This window comes from Mobula hypostoma, chromosome 4, assembly GCF_963921235.1.
Source record: "Mobula hypostoma chromosome 4, sMobHyp1.1, whole genome shotgun sequence".
Classification (NCBI taxonomy): Eukaryota; Metazoa; Chordata; class Chondrichthyes; order Myliobatiformes; family Myliobatidae; genus Mobula; species Mobula hypostoma.
In genome coordinates this window covers 35,639,774-35,661,250 of record NC_086100.1, presented here as the reverse complement: position 1 = coordinate 35,661,250, position 21,477 = coordinate 35,639,774, and the positions used below count along the sequence as shown (strand labels likewise).

The following is a 21,477-nucleotide window of genomic DNA, read 5'->3' as shown; positions in this document are numbered from 1 at the left end:
GATGAAAAGTGTGCTGGCTGGGTGGGTCGTGTCCTTGATTATCCTGGTAGCACTGCTCTGACAGCGTGCGGTGTAAAGTGAGTCCAAGGACAGAAGATTGGTTTGTGTGATGTGCTGCGCCGTGTTCACAATCTACTGCAGCTTCTTTCGGTCTTGGACAGGACAACTTCCATCCCAGGTTGTGATCACCCTAGAAGAATGCTTTCTACGGTGCATCTATAAAAATTAGAGAGGGTTTTAGGGGACAGGCCAAATTTCTTTAGTTTTCTCAGGAAGTAAAGGCGCTGGTGGGCTTTCTTGGCAGTCCGCTACTCCTTCTGAAGTCAACAACCAATTCCTTTGTTGCTAACCAGGTTCTTAATTTCCTCTGTACTCAAACTCATCATTACCCGAGATACGGCCTACAATTGTCCTATGATAAATGAAGGGAGGAGACACAAAATAGAACATGTTGGATAATTTTGCCCGCTCAATTTCTCCAATAGAGCTCAAGGGAAATTCAATTTTCCATTGAACACCATGAATGATCAAATATTCCTTTGGGAGTATTTCAGAGCACATGCTAGATCATTAATGAAAACAATAATATTCTGCCCAGAAACAATGTAATTGTTGATGGCTGTCCGTTGTGTTAATCACTTTGCATATCAAGGCAGAATAGATTGTTGGAAAAGAGCAGGACCTTGATGGCATCACTATACACAGGCCTGATGCTAGTAATAGTTTCACTGAAGGATATGAATGAATTGACTAAGCACTTCTGAGGAAATGCTTTTGAATTAATTAGATTAGGACTGAGCATGCTGTCTTTTGCTTAAGTGCTATTTTTTTTCAAATTTCCCAGATTGGACCACTTCCATAACCACAGCTGAAAGCATGTCCACAGAGCCAAGTACAATGACAATCCCTTCTACAACTGTGTCAACATCACTTGTGGCAGGTACCATCCATGCAACAAGTCTTCACGAGATAGCAAGAAATAGCTTCTTTTCAAAATAAAATTAACATGGCAAACAGTCTTCCTTTACTTTTTACCATTAGACTAGCTATCAAAATATACAGTGATGAAAATCCAGCTGAATTTTTCAATTGAAAGGATATTTAACACTGCTGAAAAAAATCTCAAGAAAATTAATCACCTTTGAATGCTGGGATGTAGCTAGATATGTCAGAAATATAACGCATACTGAGATTCAAAACAGTTTGCCAATGTGGATTGAAATAAGTATTCAGAATTTTTTAGAAGATTATTAAAGTCCAATCTTCTCTACTTGAGGTTAACTGATCTCTTTTGGGGTTGTGAATTAAGAAAGGTTTTGAACAGCACAATTAAGCTTGAAGTTCATTGCAAATATTTCTATGAGAACTGCAATGCCTTCTCCAAAAATTTTTTGGGGTAATTTTATTCTTCTTCATTTTGTCCATTTCTACAGCAATTTTCCTGCTTGCTGTTTCAATAAAGACAATGAATAGATGTAGAAACAGTACTTTCCTTTTATATTACATCGATATTGTGTTTTCACATTGTATCTAAGTTTCCAGCATTCAAGCTGCATATATCTTTGAAAGAGGGTAATGACATATGTCCAATAATAGGGAAGATAACACAGCACAAAAATCTATTTCTAAGATATTCCTTATACTTTATACTTCATTGTCGCCAAACAATTGATACAAGAACGTACCATCATCACAGCGATATTTGATTCTGCGCTTCCTGTTCCCTGGATTACAAATCGATAGTAAATATTAAAAATTTAAATTATAAATCATAAATAGAAAACAGAAAAATGGAAAGTAAGGTAGTGCAAAAAAACTGAGAGGCAGGTCCGGATATTTGGAGGGTACGGCCCAGATTCCGGTCAGAGTCCGTTCAGCTGTCTTATCACAGTTGGAAAGAAGCTGTTCCCAAACCTGGCCATACGAGTCTTCAAGCTCCTAAGCTTTTTTCCAAGGGAAGAGGGATGAAAAGTGTGTTGGCTGGGTGGGTCGTGTCCTTGATTATCCTGGTAGCACTGCTCTGACAGCTGGCGGTGTAAAGTGAGTCCAAGGACAGAAGATTGGTTTGTGTGATGTGCTGCGCCGTGTTCACAATCTACTGCAGCTTCTTTCGGTCTTGGACAGGACAACTTCCATCCCAGGTTGCGATCACCCAAGAAGAATGCTTTCTACGGTGCATTTATAAAAATTAGTGAGGGTTTTAGGGGACAGGCCAAATTTCTTTAGTTATCTTAGGAAGTAAAGGCGCTGGTGGGCCTTCTTGGCAGTCCGCTACTCCTTCTGAAGTCAACAACCAATTCCTTTGTTGCTAACCAGGTTCTTAATTTCCTCTGTACTCAAACGCATCATTACCCGAGATACGGCCTACAATTGTCCTATGATAAATGAAGGGAGGAGACACGAAATAGAACATGTTGGATAATTTTGCCTGCTCAATTTCTCCAACAGAGCTCAAAGGAAATTCAATTTTCCATTGAACACCATGAATGATCAAATATTCCTTTGGGAGTATTTCAGAGCACATGCTAGATCTTTAATGAAAACAATAATATTCTGCCCAGAAACAATATAATTGTTCATGGCTGTCCATTGTGTTAATCACTTTGCATATCAAGGCAGAATAGATTGTTGGAAAAGATCAGGACCTTGATGGCATCATTACACACAGGCCTGATGCTAGTAATAGTTTCACTGAAGGATATGAATGAATTGACTAAGCACTTCTGAGGAAATGCTTTTGAATTAATTAGATTAGGACTGAGCATGCTGTCTTTTGCTTAAGTGCTATTTTTTTTTCAAATTTCCCAGATTGGACCACTTCCATAACCACAGCTGAAAGCATGTCCACAGAGCCAAGTACAATGACAATCCCTTCTACAACTGTGTCGACATCATCTGTGGCAGGTACCATCCATGCAACAAGTCTTCACAACATAACGAGGAATAGCTTCTAATGGGAAAAAAAATTAACATAGCACACAGTCTTCATTTCCTTTTTACCAGTTGAGTAGCTATCAGAAAAAACATAGTGATGAAAATCCAGCTAAATTCTTCATTTGAAAGGATATTTAACACTGCTGTAATAAATCTCGAGAAAAATAATCACCTTTGAATGCTGGGAAGTAGCTAGATATGTCAGAAATCTAATGCATACTCAGATTCTAAACAGTTTGCCAATGCGGTTTGAAATACATATTCACAATTTTTTAGGAGATCGTTGATGTCCAGTCTTTTCTTCTTGAGAATACCTGATCTCTTTTGTAGGTGTGAGCAAAGAAACATTTTGAATACTGCAATTATGTTTGAAGTTCATTGCAAGTATTTCTATCAGAACTCCAATGCCCTCTCCAAAACGTGTTTGATAATTTTGCCTGCTCAATTACTCCAATAGAGCTCAAGGCAAATTCAATTTGCAGTTGAAGATAATCAATGATCAAATATTCCTTTGGGACTATTCCAGAACACATGATGGATCTTTAAACAAAACAATAATACTCTGCCAAGAATCTATGTAATTATTAATGTCTGTCCGTTGTGTTCATCACTTTATATATCAAGGCAGAATAGATTGTTGGGAAAGAGCAGTACCTTGATGGCATCATTATAGACGGGTCTAATGCTAGTAATAGTTTCTTTGAAGGATATGAATGAAATTAATAACCTCAGAGTTTTGAGGACATGCTTTTGAATTAATTAGATTAAGACTGGGCATGCTATCGTTAGGTTTATGAATTTTTTTTCTCAGTTTCCAAGCATCAACCACTTCTGTAACCACATTAGAAAGCTCTTCCACAATGCAAAGTACAAACTATAGCCCTTTGACAACTGAGCTGACATCAAATGTAGCAGGTATCATCCATTGCAACAAGTCCTCCGAAAGTGGCAAGAATATCTTCTAATATGAAATCAGTTAACATGTCATATGGTCTTCTGTTAGTTTTGACCAACACAGCAGCTATCAACATACTCAATAATGAAAATCCAGCCACATTTTTATTTTCAAGAGATATTTACCGTGCTAAAATAGCTCTCAAGAAGTTAAACACTATTTCATCCAGGAAATAGTTATATCAGAAATCAAATACATATAGAGATTCAACACAGAATGCCAATGTGGTTAGAAATTAATATTCACATGTCTGAAAATTTCATTGAAGAACAGTGTTTTCTGCTCAAGAATACATAGTCAATTTTCAGGGGAAGAGAGGAAAAGATTTTCAATACACCAATAATGCCTAAATTCCATCGCAAACAATTGTATCAAATCTGCAATGCTGTCTTCCAGTCGTATTTTTTCACTTCTATTTAGTTTTATTTCTCTTCATTTTGACCTTGTCTGCAGCAATTGTCCTGCTTTTTGTTCCAAAGGAGGCAATCAATAGATGTAGAACCAGTACTTGCTTTTATATACAAACATCAGTGTTATGTTTTCATCTTTTAACTGATATTCCAGCATTGAAGTGGGAAATTTCTTTCAAATATTGTGCTGCCATATGTCTTAATACCAAGAAGCTAACAGATCAGCAATCTCCAATTCATAGACATTCCGATGATAAAGGATCACAAGAGACAAGGAATGGATAATGTCTGATAGTTTTGGGGGCTGAATTTCTCCAACAGAATTCAACACCATTTCAATTTGCCGTTCAATGCCATCAATGCATTAATATTCCATTGGGACTATTACATGAGCGATCGTCAAGGCAAATGTTAATACCTCACCAGAATCAATGCAATTATGCAAGTTTATCCATAGTTTTGAGCACCTTCTGTAACATGTGAAATCGATAGTTGGCAAAGATTGTTAGCTTGATGGCATCATTATAAACAGGCCTGATGTTAGTAAAGAATTTGTTGAAGGATATTAATGCTATAAATAACCTCAGGCTTCTGAGGACCTGATTATGAATTAATTAGTTTAGGACTTTGCATGCTGTCATTTGCTTAAATATTATTTTTTCCACTTTCCAAGCATCAACTACTACTGAAACCACATTAAAAAGCATGTCCCACAGCACAAAGTACAACCTTGAGCCCTTCAACAAATGAGCTGATATCAACTGTGGCTGGTACCATCCATTCCAACAAGTCCTCCCAAAGTGACAAGAAATATCTTCCAACATCAAAGCAATTAACATGCCATATGGTCTTTCTATAGTTTTGACCAACACAGCAGCTATCAACATTCTCAATGATGAAACTGCAACCACAATTTAATTGTCAAAAGAATATTACCAGTGATAAAATACCGCTCAAGAAATTAAACGCAATTTAATGTTGGGAAATAGCTAGTTATGTCAGAAATCTAATACACACACAGAATCAACACAGATTGTGAATGTGGATTGAAATACATATTCACAATTTCTAACAATTTGGTTGAAGCCCAGTCTTTTCTGCTCAAGAATACATAGTCAGTTTTCAGGGGGAGAGAGGGAAAGATTTTCAATACAACAATAATTCCAGATGTCCATTGTAAACAATTATATCAAATCTGCTATGCTCTTTCCAAATCCTATTTTGTCACATCTGTTTAGTTTTATTTCTCTTCATTTTGACAGTGTATGCAACAATTTCCTTGCTTCTTGTTTGAATTGAGACAATCAAAAGATGTAGAACTAGTGCTTGCTTTCATATATGAACATCGATGTTATGTTTTCATCTTAGTAAAATAAATCCATAGTCCTGATCACCTTGTGTATCATGACAAAACTGATAGTTGGGCAAAGAGCAGTACTTGATGGCATCATTTTAAACAGTCCTAATTGTAACAATAGTTTTGTTTAAGGATAGGAATGAAATTAATAAATTCAGTCTTCTGAGGACATGCTTTTGAATTAATTAGATCAGGACTCAGCATGCTGTCTTTAGCTTAACTATTATTTTTCTAACTTTCCAAGCTTCGACCATTTCTATAACCACATTAGAAAGCACGTCCACAGAGTCAAGTGCAACGATGAGCCCTTCTAAAACTGAGTTGACATCACCTGTGGCAGGTACCATCCATTGCATCAAGTCTTCCCAAAATAGCAAGAAATACCTCTGAATATAAAGACAAATAACATGTCAAACAAACTTCCTTTACTTTTGACCAACACAGCAGCTATCAAAATATTTAGTAATGAAAATCCAGCCAAATGTTTCACTTGATAGGATATTTAACACTTCTGAAATAAATCTCAGGAAATGAAACATCATTGAATGCTGGGAAGTAGCTAGATATGACAGAAATCTAATGCATACTGAGATTCAAAACAGATTGCAATATGGATTGAAATATATATTCACAATTCTTTTAAAGTTTGTTGAAGTCCAGTCTTTTCTACTGAACTTCTTTTCTTTTGATCTCTTTTGGGGGTGTGAGTAGAGAAAAGATTTTGAATACCGCAATTAAGCTTGAATTTCATTGCAAATAATTATATCAGAACTGCAATGCTCTCACCAAATGGTATTTTTTAACTTTTGGGTAATTTTATTGTTCTTCATTTTGACCATTTCTACAGCAATTTTACTGCTTCCTGTATCAATAGAGACAATCAATAGCTGTAGAAGCAGTACTTTCCTTTTATATATGTACATCGATGTTATGTTTTCACATTTTATGAGATTCCAGCATTCAAGCTGTGTATATCTTTGAAAGTATGTAATGACATATGTCCGATTACAGGGAAGATAACACAGCACCAATATCCGTCTCTGAGATATTCTTATGATAACTTAAAAGAGGAGACATGAATTAGTCAATATTTGATAATTTTGCCTGCTCAATTACTCCAACAGTGCTCAAGGCAAATTCAATTTCCAGTTGAACACCATCAATGATCAAATATTCCTTTGGGAGTATTCCAGAGCACATGATGGTTCTTTAAAGAAAACAATAATATTCTGCCCAGATTCTATGTAATTATTTATGTCTGTCCATTGTGTTGAGCATTTTTATTGCAAGTCAGAATAGATTGTTGGGAAAAAGCAGTGCCTTGATGGCATCATTATAAACAGGCCTGAATGGTAACAATAGTTTCTTTGAAATTAATAATGTCAGGCTTCTAAGGACATGTTACTGAATTAATTAGATTAGGGCTCACCATGCTGTCTTTTGCCTAACTGCTATTTTTCTCACTTTCCTTGCTCGACCGCTTCTGAAACCACATTAGAAAGCACGTCCACACAGCAAAGTACAACCTTGAGGCCTTCTACAACTGTGTTGACATCAACTTTGGCAGATATCATCCATTGCAACAAGTCCTCCCAAAATGGAAAAAAATACCTTCTAATATTAAAACAATTAACATGTCAATGAGTCTTCCTTTAGTTTTGACTCCATTAGCTCTCAAAATACATAGTAAAGAATTTCCAGGCATATTGTTAATGACAAAGTTTACTTAACTGTGCTAAAATAAATCTCAAGAAATTAAATGCTATTTAATGCTGGGAAATAGCTAGTTATGCCAGAAATGTAATGCAAACAGAGATTCAGCACAGATTGCCAATATGGATAGAAATACATATTCTCAATTTCTTAAAAGTTTGTTGAAATCCAGTCCTTTTCTTGACAATACATGATCTCTTTCGAATAGATCATGTATTGTTGAGAACCACAATTATGCCTGAAATTCATTGTAAATGCATATATCAGAACTGCAATACTCTAGCGAAAACATCTTGTTTAATTTTTGGTTAAACATTTCTCTTCATTTTGACTATTTCAAAAGCAGTTTTCCTACTTCCTGTTTCAATACAGACAATCAATAGATGTAGAAGCATTACTTTCTTTTTATATATGTACATCAAAGTTATGTTTTCAATGGATGCAGAACTTATTCCTGCCTTTGACGTACATAGATGTTATGTTTTCATCTTTTATTTGAGATTCCAGAATTCAGTAGGCAAATCGCTTCAGCACAGTGTGAGGTTTCTGAGGCCATGTTATTGAATTTATTAGAATAGAACTGTGTGTGCTGTTATTTGCAGAAGAGATATTTTTATCACTGTCCCAGATTACACATCTTCTGGAACCACAGAGGAAAGCACATCCACAGAGCAAGGTAAAACCTTTAGTCCATCTCCAGATGAGTTTACATCATGCGTGGCAGGTATCGTCATTTTCAATAGGTCCTCAAAAGTGGCAAGGAATATCTTCTAGTATCAAAACAAATGACAATTCAAACAGTTTTCCTTTCATTTTTACCAACATTGCAGTAATCAAAATATTGAGTGATGAAAATCCAACCACATTTTAAATGTCAAAGCATGTTAAACAGTGCTAAAATAGATCATAAAACTGTAAACACATTTTTATGCTGGGGCATAGATATTCACGTCAGAAATCTAATGCGTACAGAGATTGAAAAGGAATTGCCCAAATTGATTGAAATATATGTTCACAATTTCAAAACAATTAATGGACTTTCTCTCTTTTATAGTCTTGAGCACATGGTCACTTTTGAAAGGCTAGAGAGGAGAAAGATTTTCAATGCCACAATTTTACATAAAGTTAATTGTTAACACTCCGCATCATATTTTAACTTTTGGTTAGTTTTATTTCTCTTCATATTGGGGCCATTTCTCCAGCAGTTTTCATGCTCCTGTTTCAATAGAGGCAACAAAAAGTTGCAGAACCTGTTCTTGCCATTCAAATACATTGATGTTATGTTTTCATATTTTATCCAAGATTCCAATATTAAAGCTGCAAATTTCTTTTTAACATTGTGCTGCCATCTATTCTACTACTGGGAAGATAACACAGCAGCAATATCTGATTCTGAGACCTTCCCATGATAAATGAAGAGAAGAGACAAGAAGTATATGATGTCTGATCACTTTGCCTGCTCAATTTCTCTAACAGACCCCCAAGGCAAATCTGATTTGCAGTTGTACACTATCAATGAATAAATATTCCATTAGGACTATAACAGAGCATAAGATGGATCCTTAAAGAAAACGATAACATTCTTACTGGAATCTGTGATATTTTGAAAGTTTATCCATAGACTTGATCACGTTGTGTATCATGGCAGAATCAATAGCTGGCATCATTATAAACAGGCCTGATGGTTACAATATTTTCGTTGAAGGATATGAAGGAAATTAATAATGTCAGACTTCTGAGCAAATGTATAGAGATCATTAGATTTGAACACAGCGTTCTGCCATTTGCTTTGCTGATATTTGTATCATTTTCCTAGCTTCGGCTGCTTCTGAAACGGCAATAAAAAGCACATCCACAGAGCCAAGTACAACTGAGTTGACCTCAACTGTGGCAGGTATAACGAATTGCAACAAGTGATCCCAAATTGGCAAGAAGTATCTCCTAATTTAAAGACAATTGACATGTCAAATTATCTACGTTTAATTTTGACCAACACAGCGGCTATCAAAATGGTCGGTAATGAAAACCTAGCCAAAGAAAGAATACTTAACAATGTTAAAAACAAATGGAAAAGAAAATTCAATGCTGCTGAATGTACGGAAATTGCCTGTTTTGTCAAAAATCTAATGCATGCAGTAATTAATCTCAGATTGCCAAGAAAGATAGAAATTCATTTTCACAATTTCTTAAAAGTTATTTGAAGTTCACTCTTTTCTACTTTAGAGTACATGGTCATTTTTGAGGACTAGTGTAAAACAAGATTTTGAATAACACAAATTGGCCTGATGTTCATTGCAAACTATTATACCTGTGAATGTTCTCTCAAAGCCTACTTTTAAACATTTGGTTGTTTTATTTCTGTTCCTTTTGACCATTTCTAAAGCAGTTTCCCTGTTTCCTGTTTCAATACAAACAATCAATATACGTAGAACCTATTTTTGGCTACCACATGCATGGATCTTGGTTTCACCTTTTATCTGAGACTCCAGCATTCAAACTGAAAATTTCTTTCAATAGAGTGTTGCCATCTGTCCTATATCAGAAAAGATAACACAGTAGCAATATATAATTCTGAGATATTCTTATGATGTCTAGAGAGGAAACACAAAGGAAACGATATTTGATCATTTTGCCTGCTCAATATCTCCAACAGAGCACAAGGTAAATTCAATTTGCAGTTGAAAACCATCAGTAATCAAATATTCCTTTGGAACTCTTCCTTAGCACCTGAGGGATCTTTAAAGAAATCAATAATATTCTCCCCAGAATCTGTGTAATTATTGAAGCCTGCCCATTGTGTTGATCACTTTCTATATCAAGGCTGAATAGATAAATGGGAAAGAGCAGTCCTTGATGGCATCATTATAAACAGGCCTGATGATAGCAATAGTCTCGTTGAAGGATACGAAGGAAATTAATAATGTCAGGCTTCTGAGGACATGATATTTAATTAATTACATTAGGTCTCAGCATGCTGCCATTTGTATAACAAATAACTAATATTTTTCTCCCTTTCCTAGATTCAACCACTTTTGAAACCACATTAGAAAGCACATCCATACAGCAAAGTACAACCTTGAGCCCTGCTACAACTGAGTTGACTTCAACTGTGGCAGGTATCGTCCACTGCAACAAGTTCTTCCAAAAGTGGCAAGGATATCTGCCAATATGAAATCAATTAACATGGCAGCTATCAAAATACTCAGTGATAAAAACCCAGCCAAATTCTTATTGTCAAAGGATATTTAACAGTGCGAAATGAACTCTCAAGAAATTAAACTCTATTGAATGCTGGGAAATAGCTAGTTATGTCAGAAATTTAATGCATATAGAGATCCAGCACAGATTACCAATGTGGATTGAAACACATAATCACAATTTCTAACATGTTTGTTGAAGTCCAGTCTTTTCTACTCGGGAAGACATGGGCACTTTTCAGGGCGAGAGTAGAGAAAGATTTTGAATACCACAATAATGACTGGAGTTCATTGCAAACAATCATATCAGAATTGCAATGCATTCTCCAAATTGTATTTTTTAACTATTGTTTAGTTTTATTTCTCATCGTATTGACCATTTCTAAAGCAAGTTTCTTGCTTCCTGTTTCAATATAGACAATCAGTAGATGCAGAACCAGAATTTACATTTCATATATGACCATTGATGTTATATTTCATCTTTTATCTGAGATTCCAGCATCCAAGTTGCAAATATCATTCAAACATTGTGCTGCCATCTGTCCTATTTTTGGGAAGGTAACACAGCACCACTACCCAATTAGAAACATAGAAACATAAAAAATAGGTGCAGGAGTAGGCCATTCAGCCCTTCGAGCCCGCACCGCAATTCAGTATGATCATGGCTGATCATCCAACTCAGAACCCTGTACCAGCCTTCCCTCCATACCCCCTGATCCCTTTAGCCACAAGGGCCATATTCTGAGACTTTCCAATGATATATGAAGTGAAGAGACAAGAAAAAGACAATGTCTGATCATTTTGCCCATTTAAACTCTCCAAAAGAGCTCAAGGAAAATTCAAATTGCAGTTGAACACCATCAATGATCTAATATTCATTTAGGAGTCTACCTTCACAATATAATTGTCACCAAGCCTGATGTTAACAACAGTTTTGTTGAAGGATATGAAGGAGATTAATAAAGTCTGGATTCTGACAGCATGATATTGAATTAATTAGATTTGAACACAGCATTCTACCGTTTGCTTAATTGCTTTTTTTAGATTATGAGAACACTCAGTCCTCTTTTATTGTCATTTAGAAATGCATACATGCATTAAGAAATGATACAATGTTCCTCCAGAGTGATATCACAGAAAAACAGGACAAATCAAAGACTAACACTAACAGAACCACATAATTATAACATATAGTTACAGCAGTACAAAGCAATACCATAATTTGATAAAGAACAGACCATGGGCACGGTAAAAAAAAAGTCTCAAAGTCCCAATCGACTCCCGAGTCCCCGATAACAGGCGGCAGAAGGGAGAAACTCCCTGCCATAAACTTCCAGGCACCGACAACTGCCGATGCATTGGAAGCACCTGATCACAGCCAACACTGAGGCTACATTCACACTAGACCGGATAATTTTGAAAATGCCGGTTTCTAGTAAAAACGACAGGCATCCACACTAGGCGTTTTTCAAAATATCTCAGTCCACACGAAAACAGATATTTGGGCGAATCTACTCCTACTGTGCATGCGCAGACACATCTACAGAAAATAAGAGAAGAGAAAACGGTATAATATTTACGTTTCCGCGGCGGCGTTGTGCTATTTCCATTGGTCAAAAACTAGAGTACCTACAACAACAGCGAAAGAAAGTTTTCAACGTTGTCTTCGAGGAATACAAAGAAAACTGGGAAAAATCAGACCGGACTTCTTCGTTTAGACAGACAATGAAGTCGAGCTGTTTCTGCGAGTTACAAACGACTACAAAGTCAGCAAAGCAGTGGAGATGTTTAATTCCAAACAAGCTATTAACATAGACAATAAAGTAAACAACACACGCATGAAGCCGTCCTCTGCCCAAGATCAACAGGATCAACAACTACAAAATGTTAAGTGGTCAACTCGACATAGACTACCAATCCCACATCAAACCCAAACCTATTAGGAGCAGAAGAGGGCACTCAACTCAATTTGAAATACTAACTAACAAGTCAGATGTGTACAGCAATTCATTTCCCCCCCGCACGATTAGAGCATGGAAAAATCTTAATCCTAACACAGTTACACAACCAAACCCAATTAAATTTAAGGCAGCTTTTCTTCTTCAAAATTCTCCTTCTTAAGTCCACCCTCCGCCACCTCGAGTTTAAATTCCATGTGGAATATTTTGGAGGATCAAGAACCAAGAACAGCAGTGCTTGCACAGTACCAAGCAGAAGCAGAAAAAGCATTGTTGTTGTGGTGTTGTTGTCATGACAATGTTTTTAAATCTCTCTGTTTACCCCGTCTACGCTACAACGCGAAACAATCGTTTTCAAATTTACACACCCTAGAGAGTGTTTTCGAATATCTCTGTTTTCAGAGGATGAAAACGCCGTTGCAGTGTGGATGGAAGGTCAAAACGAAGAGAAAAAGCTTCGTTTTCAAAATTATCCAGCGTAGTGTGGACGAAGCCTGAGTCCGTCCATCCGAAAACTTCGAGCCTCCAACCAGCCCCTGCAATACAGCCTCCCGAGCGCCATCCTCTGCCGAGCACCTTCGACCTCGCCCCAGCCGCCGAAACAAGCAAAGCCGAGGATTCGGGGCCTTCTCCTCCGGAGATTCTGGACCACACAGTAGCAGTGGCAGCGAAGCGGGCATTTCAGAAGTTTCTCCAGATGTTCCTCCGTACTTTCACATCTGTCTCCATCAAATCAGAATTGTGCACGGTACCCTACTTGACAAACATCATCACCGGAGTGGCCGCGCACCACAATTTCTAAAAATTTGTTGAAGTTCAGTCTTTCCTACTTGAGGGCGTGAATAGAAATTATGCCTGAAGTGCATTGCAAATGGTTATATCAGAACTGCAATACTCTCTCAAAAGCATATTGTTTAATTTTTTGTTACATTTATTTCTCATCATTTTGATCATTTCAAAATCAGTTTTTGTGTTTCAGTCGAATCAATCAATGGTTGCAGAACTTATTCCTGCCTTTGCTGTACAAAGCTGTTTGGCCATTTCTCCAGCAGTTTAGATGCTTCCTGTTTCAATAGAGACAATGAAAAGATGCAGAATCTTTTCTTGCCTTTCAAACACATAAAGTTCTTGTTTTCATCTATTATCTGAGATTCCAGCATTCAAGCTGCAAATTTCTTAAATAGCGTGTTGCCATTTGTCCTACATCAGAGAAAATAACACAGTAGCAATATACGATCCTGAGATGGTTTTATGATATCCAGAGAGGACACACAAAGGAAACGATGTATGATCATTTTGCCTGCTCAATATCTCCCCCAGAGCACAAGGCAAATTCAATTTGCAGTTGAACACCATCAGTAATCAAATATTCCTTTGAAACTCCTCCTGAGCACTTGAGGGATCTTTAAAGCAATCAATAATATTATCCCCAGAATCTGTGTATTTATTGAAGTCTGTCTATTGTGTTGATCACTTTGTATACCAAGGCTGAATAGATAACCGGGAAAGAGGATCACCTTGATGGCATCATTATAAACAGGGGTCAATGTAACAATAGGTTTGTTGAAGGATATGAAGGAAACTAATAATGTCAAGCTTCTGAGGACATGATATTTAATTAATTAGATTAGGTCTCAACACGCTGCCATTTGTATAACTAATAACTAATATTTTTCTCCCTTTCCTAGATTCAACCACTTTTGAAACCACATTAGAAAGCACGTCCATAGAGCAAAGTACAACCTTAAGCCCTTCTACATCTGAGTTGACTTCAACTGTGCCAGGTATCATCCACTGCAACAAGTCCTTCCAAAGTGGCAAGAAATATCTTCTGATATAAAAACAATTAACATGTTAATTGTCTTCCTTTAGTTTTAACCGAACACAGCAGCCATCAAAATATTAACAAATGAAATTCCAGGCAAAGTTTTAATGTTAAATGTTATTTAGCCATGCTATTGAATGGTATTGAATGTCAGGAAATAGCTAGTTATGCCAGAAATCTAATGCAAACAGAGATTCAGCACAGATTGCCAATATGGATAGAAATATGAGTGACTTTCAAGATGGCGCCGGTAACGGGCGACTTTGCGCGTGCTCTCCCGAGGAAACTGCCCTCTCCACTATCCTATACCCGAGAAACCCTTCTAAACCTCCAATTTAGCAAGATAAAGATCAGCAACACCCTGGCGAAGCTACTGACCCAGCTGGAGACCACCGCGCCAGAACTGCTTCTTAAACCCCGGACCGCACCTGGACCCGACCAACGAGGCGCACCACATTCCCGGAGACCCGCGGTCTGCCACCGTGTCGGTGCGCTTGGAGACGCGGCCCATTCCGACCAGCACCTCTCCGGAGCAGACGACCACACAGAAGTGACGGCGGAGGCCTCAAGGTGCCCCAGACGCTTCCCCGGAGCGACCACCGTAAAGCCCCGTTGGTAGCCATCCACAGCTGCCGGAAGTGAGGCCTCCGCCGCCAACCTCGGAAATCGAGCCCGAGGCTCGGCTGGAGCGGAGGCCTCCGCAACCGTGACTCGGTTTATGGACTTGTTTTAGCAAGGATCCCTGCCATCCGGGATTAAGTACCGGCTTCAGGGCCCGACTCAATCGACAGCCCTGGCCCCCGGCAGCTGGAAGTGGCAGCGGAGCCTCCCCCGTTAACTCGTCCCGACCCGGAGCGCAAGAAGACGCGACCCACCGATTGATTCCCGCGGGATGCTTCCACCAACATCAAAGAGCTGACAACTAAACACTGCATCGATGGAAACCTGGAAAGATGCACTATTTACCGAGGAAGGGTGGGGAAAGAGCTGGGCTGCTGGTCAGGTTGAAGCTGAGGGGCTTCAGGGTCCCTATGCCCACCATCCTACTAGCTAATGTGCAAGCAATAGAGAACAAGGTGGATGATCTTAAAGGGAGACTCACCTACTGCAGGGAGATGCAGAACTGCTGTGTATTCTGTTTCACTGAGACCTGCCTCTCCCCTGCCACCCCCGACTGTGCCATCCGACCGGAGGGATTTTCGATCCATCGGATGGACCGCATGGCGTCTTCGGGCAAGACGAGGGGAGGTGATGTCTGCCTACTGATCAACACTGGGTGGTGCTCGGACACAGTGGCACTGACAAGCTCCTGCAGCCCGAACCTGGAACACCTGTCGGTGAAGTGTCGTCCCTACTATCTACCACGGGAATTCACCTTGGTCATACTGACAGCAGTCTACATTCGTCCCTAGGCGGACGTGGAGTGTGCTCTGAACATACTGTATGCCAACATCAGTGAACTTGAGACCAGGTATCCAGAGGCTTTGCTCATTACAGCTGGGGACTTTAACCAGGCCAACCTCAGAAAGGTGCTGCCAAAGTTATACCAACATGTCTCCTGCCCTATTAGAGGCCCGAATATACTTGACCACTGCTACACAGCAGTCAAGGATGCCTACCGTTCCATCCCATGACCTCACTTCGGAAAATCAGACCATCAGGCCGTACTTCTTCTCCCGGCTTACAAACAGAAACTGAAGCGGGAGGTCATGGTGTCAAAAGTAGTGTCGCGTTGGACGGAGGAAACGGATGAGGTCCTCCGTGACTGCTTTGAATCGGTGGACTGGTTAGTATTCAAGGACTCGGCAGCTGACCTCGATGAGTATGCCTCAGCTGTCATGGAGTTTATTTGGAAATGCACGGAGGACTGTTTGTCTCGCAAGACGATCCGGGTATTCTCTAACTGGAAACCTTGGATGAATTATGAGGTCAAGTCCCTTTTAAAGGCTAGAGCTGCGGCTTTTAGGTCCGGGGATACCAGTCGCTACACAGAATCCAGGTGTGAGGTCCGGAAAGGAATTAGGAGCGCCAAGAGGCGATATCGAGCCAAGTTGGAAGCCCAGGCTAACCAAAGGGATGCCAGTAGACTATGGCAGGGTCTAAATGAGATCACTGGGCGCAAAGAAAAGGCTGGAAATATCAATAACTGTGGCGCTTATCTTCCTGATGAACTTAACATATTCTACGCAAGATGCAAACAGAAGGGGAGCGTCCCGCTCCCTCCGGATGAACCGGATCTGGTGGCATCGAGATTCATCGTCACCGAGGAGGATGTTAGAAGGGCCTTCCTGAAGATAAATCCAAGGAAGGCGACGGGCCCAGATGGTGTCCCGGGATGGGTTCTCCGGGCCTGTGCAAGCAAGCTAGCTGGAGTGTTTACTGACATCTTCAACTGCTCCTTGCTTCAGTCTAAGATCCCCTCGTGTTTTAAGAAGGCAAAAAAATCCCGGTGCTGAAGAAGAGCAAGGTGGCGTGCCTGAATGACTATCGACCTGCGGCTCTGACATCAATTGCTATGAAGTGCTTCGAGAGATTGGTTTTGGCACACATCAACCACAGCCTACCGGTCAACCTCGACGCTTTGCAATTTACCTACCGGAGCAACAGGTCAACAGCAGATGCCATCTCTCTGGCCCTACATTCCTCCTTAGAACACCTGGAGAATAAAGACGCATACTTAAGGCTCCTTTTCATTGACTACAGCTCTGCCTTTAATGCCATCGTTCCAAATAAACTGATTCCTAAGCTCCGGAACCTGGGCATTAGCAATCAGATCTGCAGCTGGATCTTCAACTTCCTCACAGACAGGACCCAGGCTGTAAAAATAGGGGACAAGCTCTTCTCTACAATCACTCTGAGCACCAGTGCCCCACAAGGCTATGTACTGAGCCCCCTCCTGTACTCACTGTACACCCATGATTGTGTAGCCAAGTTTCCATCAAACTCAATATATAAGTTTGCTGATGACACAACAATTGTAGGCCATATCTCAGGTAATGATGAGTTTGAGTACAGAGAGGAAATTAAGAACCTGGTGGCATGGTGTGAAGACAATAACCTATCCCTCAATGTCAGCAAGATGAAGGAATTGGTTGTTGAATTCATTAGGAGTAGCGGACCGCACGACCCAATTTACATTGGTGGTGCACAAGTGGAACAGGTCAAAAGCTTTAAGTTCCTCGGGGTCAATATCACAAATGACCTGACTTGGTCCAACCAAGCAGAGTCCACTGCCAAGAAGGCCCACCAGCGCCTTTACTTCCTGAGGAAGCTAAAGAAATTTGGCCTGTCCCCTAAAACCCTCACTAATTTTTATAGATGCACCATAGCATTCTTCTAGGGTGCATCACAACATGGTATGGAAGTTGTCCTGTCCAAGACCGAAAGAAGCTGCAGAAGATCATGAACACGGTGCAGCATATCGCACAAACCAATCTTCAGTCCGTGGACTCTCTTTACACTGCACGCTGTCGGAGCAGTGCTGCCAGGATAATCAAGGACGCGACCCACCCAGCCAACAGACTTTTCGTCCCTCTTCCCTTCGGGAGAAGGTTCAGGAGTTTGAAGACTCGTACGGCCAAATTTGGGAACAGCTTCTTTACAACTGTGATAAGACTGCTGAATGGATCCTGACCTGGATCTGGGCCGTACCCTCCAAATGTCCGGACCTGCCTCTCGTTTTCTTTTTGCACTACCTTACTTCCCATTTTTCTATTTTCCATTTATGATTTATAATTTGAATGTTTAATATTTACTAATTTTAACTATTTTTAATATCTTTAATATTTGTAATCCAGGGAGTGTGAAGCAGAACCAAATATCGCTGTGATGATTGTACGTTCTAGTACCAATTGTTTGGTGACAATAAAGTATAAGCATAAAATACATATTAACAATTTCTAAAAAAATTGTTGAATTCCAGTCTTTCCTGCTCGAGAATACATGATTTCTTTTGCGAGCATGAATAGAGAAAGATATTGAATACCACTATTATGCTTGAAGGGCATTGCAAATGGTTATATCAGAACTGCGATGCTTTCTCAAAAAGATACTGTTTAATTATTAGTTAGATTTTTTCTTATCATTTTGATAATTTCAAATGCAGTTTTCTTGTTTCAGTTGAAACAATCAATAGATGCAGAACTTGTTCCTGCCTTTGATGTACGTAGATGTTATGTTTTCATCTTTTACCTGACATTCCAGAATTCATTCTTCAAATCGCTTCAGCACAGTGTGAGGTTTCTGAGGCCATGTTATTGAATTTATTAGAATAGAACTGTGTGTGCTGTTATTTGCAGAAGAGATATTTTTATCACTGTCCCAGATTACACATCTTCTGGAACCACAGAGTAAAGCACATCCACAGAGCAAAGTACAACCTGCAGCCCCTCTCCAGCTGAGTTTACATCATCCGTGGCAGGTATAATCATTTCAAGAAGTCCTCAAAAGTGGCAAGGAATATCTGCTAATATAAAAACAAATGACAATTCAAACAGTTTTCCTTCACTGTTTACCAACACAGCAGTTATCAAAATATTGAGTGATGAAAATCCAACCAAATTTTAAATGACAATGTTAAACAGCGCTAAAATAAATCTTAAAAATGTAAACACATTTTTATGCTGGGGCTAGGTATTCATGTCAGAAATTGAATGCGTAGGGAGATTGAAAAGGATTTGCCCAAATGCACTAAAATATACGTTCAGAATTTCAAAACAATTGATGGCTTTCTCTCTTCTACAGTCTTGAATACATGGTCAATTTTGAGGGGCTAGAGTGGAGAAAATTTTTCAATGCAAACAACAGGAATTCTGCAGATGCTGGAAATTCAAGCAACAAAGCATCAAAGTTGCTGGTGAACGCAGCAGGCCGGGCAGCATCTCTACGAAGAGGTACAGTCGACGTTTCAGGCTGAGACCCTTCGTCAGGACGAACTGAAGGAAGAGTTAGTAAGAGATTTGAAAGTGGAAGGGGGAGGGGGAGATCCAAAATGATAGGAGAAGACACGAGGGGGAGGGATGGAGCCAAGAGCTGGACAGTTGATTGGCAAAAGGGATATGAGAGGATCATGGGACAGGAGGTCCAGGGAGAAAGACAAGGGGGGTGGGGGGGAACCAGCGGATGGGCAAGGGGTATAGTCAGAGGGACAGAGGGAGAAAAAGAGAGAGAGAAAGAATGTGTGTATAAAAATAAATAACGGATGGGGTACGAGGGGGAGGTGGGGCATTAGCGGAAGTTAGAGAAGTCGATGTTTATGCCAACAGCTTGGAGGCTACCCAGATGGAATATAAGGTGTTGTTCCTCCAACCTGAGTGTGGCTTCATCTTTACAGTAGAGGAGGCCGTGGATAGACATGTCAGAATGGGAATGGGATGTGGAATTAAAATGTGTGGCCACTGGGAGATCCTGCTTTCTCTGGCGGACAGAGCGTAGGTGTTCAGCAAAGCGGTCTCCCGGTCTGCGTCGGGTCTCACCAATATATAGAAGGCCACATCAGGATCACTGGACGCAGTATATCACCCCAGCCGACTCAGACGTGAAGTGTCGCCTCACCTGGAGGGACTGTCTGGGGCCCTGAATGGTGGTAAGGGAGGAAGTGTAAGGGCATATGTAGCACTTGTTCCGCTTACAAGGATAAGTGCCAGGAGGGAGATCAGTGGGGAGGGATGGGGGGGGACGAATGGACAAGGGAGTCACGCAGGGAGCGATCCCTGCGGAAAGCGGGGTGGGGGGGGAGGGGAAGATGTGCTTAGTTGTGGGATTCCGTTGGAGGTGGCAGAGAATAATATGTTGGACCCGGAGGCTGGTGGGGTGGTAGGTGAGGACTAGGAGAACCCTATTCCTAGTGGGGTGGTGGTAGGATGGAGTGAGAGCAGATGTGCGTGAAGTGGGGGAGATGCGTTTGACAGCAGAGTTGATAGTGGAGGAAGGGAAACCCCTTTCTTTAAAAAAGGAGGACATCTCCCTCGTCCTGGAATGAAAAGCCTCATCCTCTTCTTTCTCTCACTCTCCTTTTACTCCCTCTGTCCCTCTGACTATACCCCTTGCCCATCCTCTGGCTCCCACCCCCCCACTTGTCTTTATCCCCGGACCTCCTGTCCCATGATCCTCTCATATCCCTTTTGCCAATCACCTGTCCAGCCTTTGGCTCCATCCCTCCCCCTCCTGTCTTCTCGTATCATTTTGGATCTCCCCCTCCCCCTCCCACTTTCAAATCTCTTACTAACTCTTCCTTCAGTTAGTCCTGACGAAGAGTCTCGGCCTGAAACGTCGAATGTACCTCTTCCTAGAGATGCTGACTGGCCTGCTGCGTTCACCAGCAACTTTGATGTGTGTTGCAAAGATTTTCAATGCCTCATTTTTTCGTAAAGTTTATTGTTGACAATTATATTAGAAATGAAATGCCATCCAAATCATATATTAACTTTAGGTTAGTTGTATTTTACTTCATATTGTCCATTCTCCAGCAGTTTTCTTGCTTCCTGTTTCAAAAGAGACAATTAAAAGATGCAAACCTGTTATAGCCTTTCAAACACTTCGAGGTCTTGCTTTCATTTATTATATGAGAGTTCAGCGTTCAAGCTGCAATGTTCTTTCAATAGCATGTTGCCGTCTATCGTATATCAGAGAAGAATACGCAGTAGTAATATATGGTTATGAGATATTCTTGTGAAATCGAGAGACAAGACACAAAGGAAAGGATGTATGACCATTTTGCTTGTTCTATATCTTGAACAGAGAATAAGGCAAATCCAAATTGCAATTGAACACCAGCAATAATCAAATATTCCTTTGAAACTCTTCCTGCGTAACTGACAGATCTTTAAAGAAATCAATAATATTCTTCCAAGAATCTATGCAGTTATTGAAGTCTGTCCATTGTATTGATCATTATTACATCAAGGCCGGGCCAAGGCAGAATACAAAACTGGGAAGGTAACAGAGTACCTTGATGACATCATTATAAACAGGCCCGATGGTAACAATTGTTTTGTTCAAAGATATGAAGTATATTTATAATGTCAGACTTCTGAGGACATGATATTTCATAAATTAGATTAACAGCAGTTATCAATATATTGAGTGAAGAAAATTCTACCACATTTTAAATATCAAAGGATGTCAAAC

General features: G+C 39.9%; 1 protein-coding gene across 1 annotated transcript in view; it reads left to right on the top strand.

Annotated features, from left to right (window-relative positions):
- Positions 1-21,477, top strand: part of LOC134345925 (mucin-2-like) — a 69,910-nt gene that overhangs the window by 46,092 nt on the left and 2,341 nt on the right. The window contains exons 5-9 of the mRNA XM_063047277.1: positions 845-940; positions 2,809-2,904; positions 9,186-9,263; positions 10,390-10,485; positions 14,213-14,308. Of these exons, the coding sequence (XP_062903347.1) occupies positions 845-940; positions 2,809-2,904; positions 9,186-9,263; positions 10,390-10,485; positions 14,213-14,308 (462 nt within the window). The remainder of the gene's footprint in view (positions 1-844; positions 941-2,808; positions 2,905-9,185; positions 9,264-10,389; positions 10,486-14,212; positions 14,309-21,477) is intronic.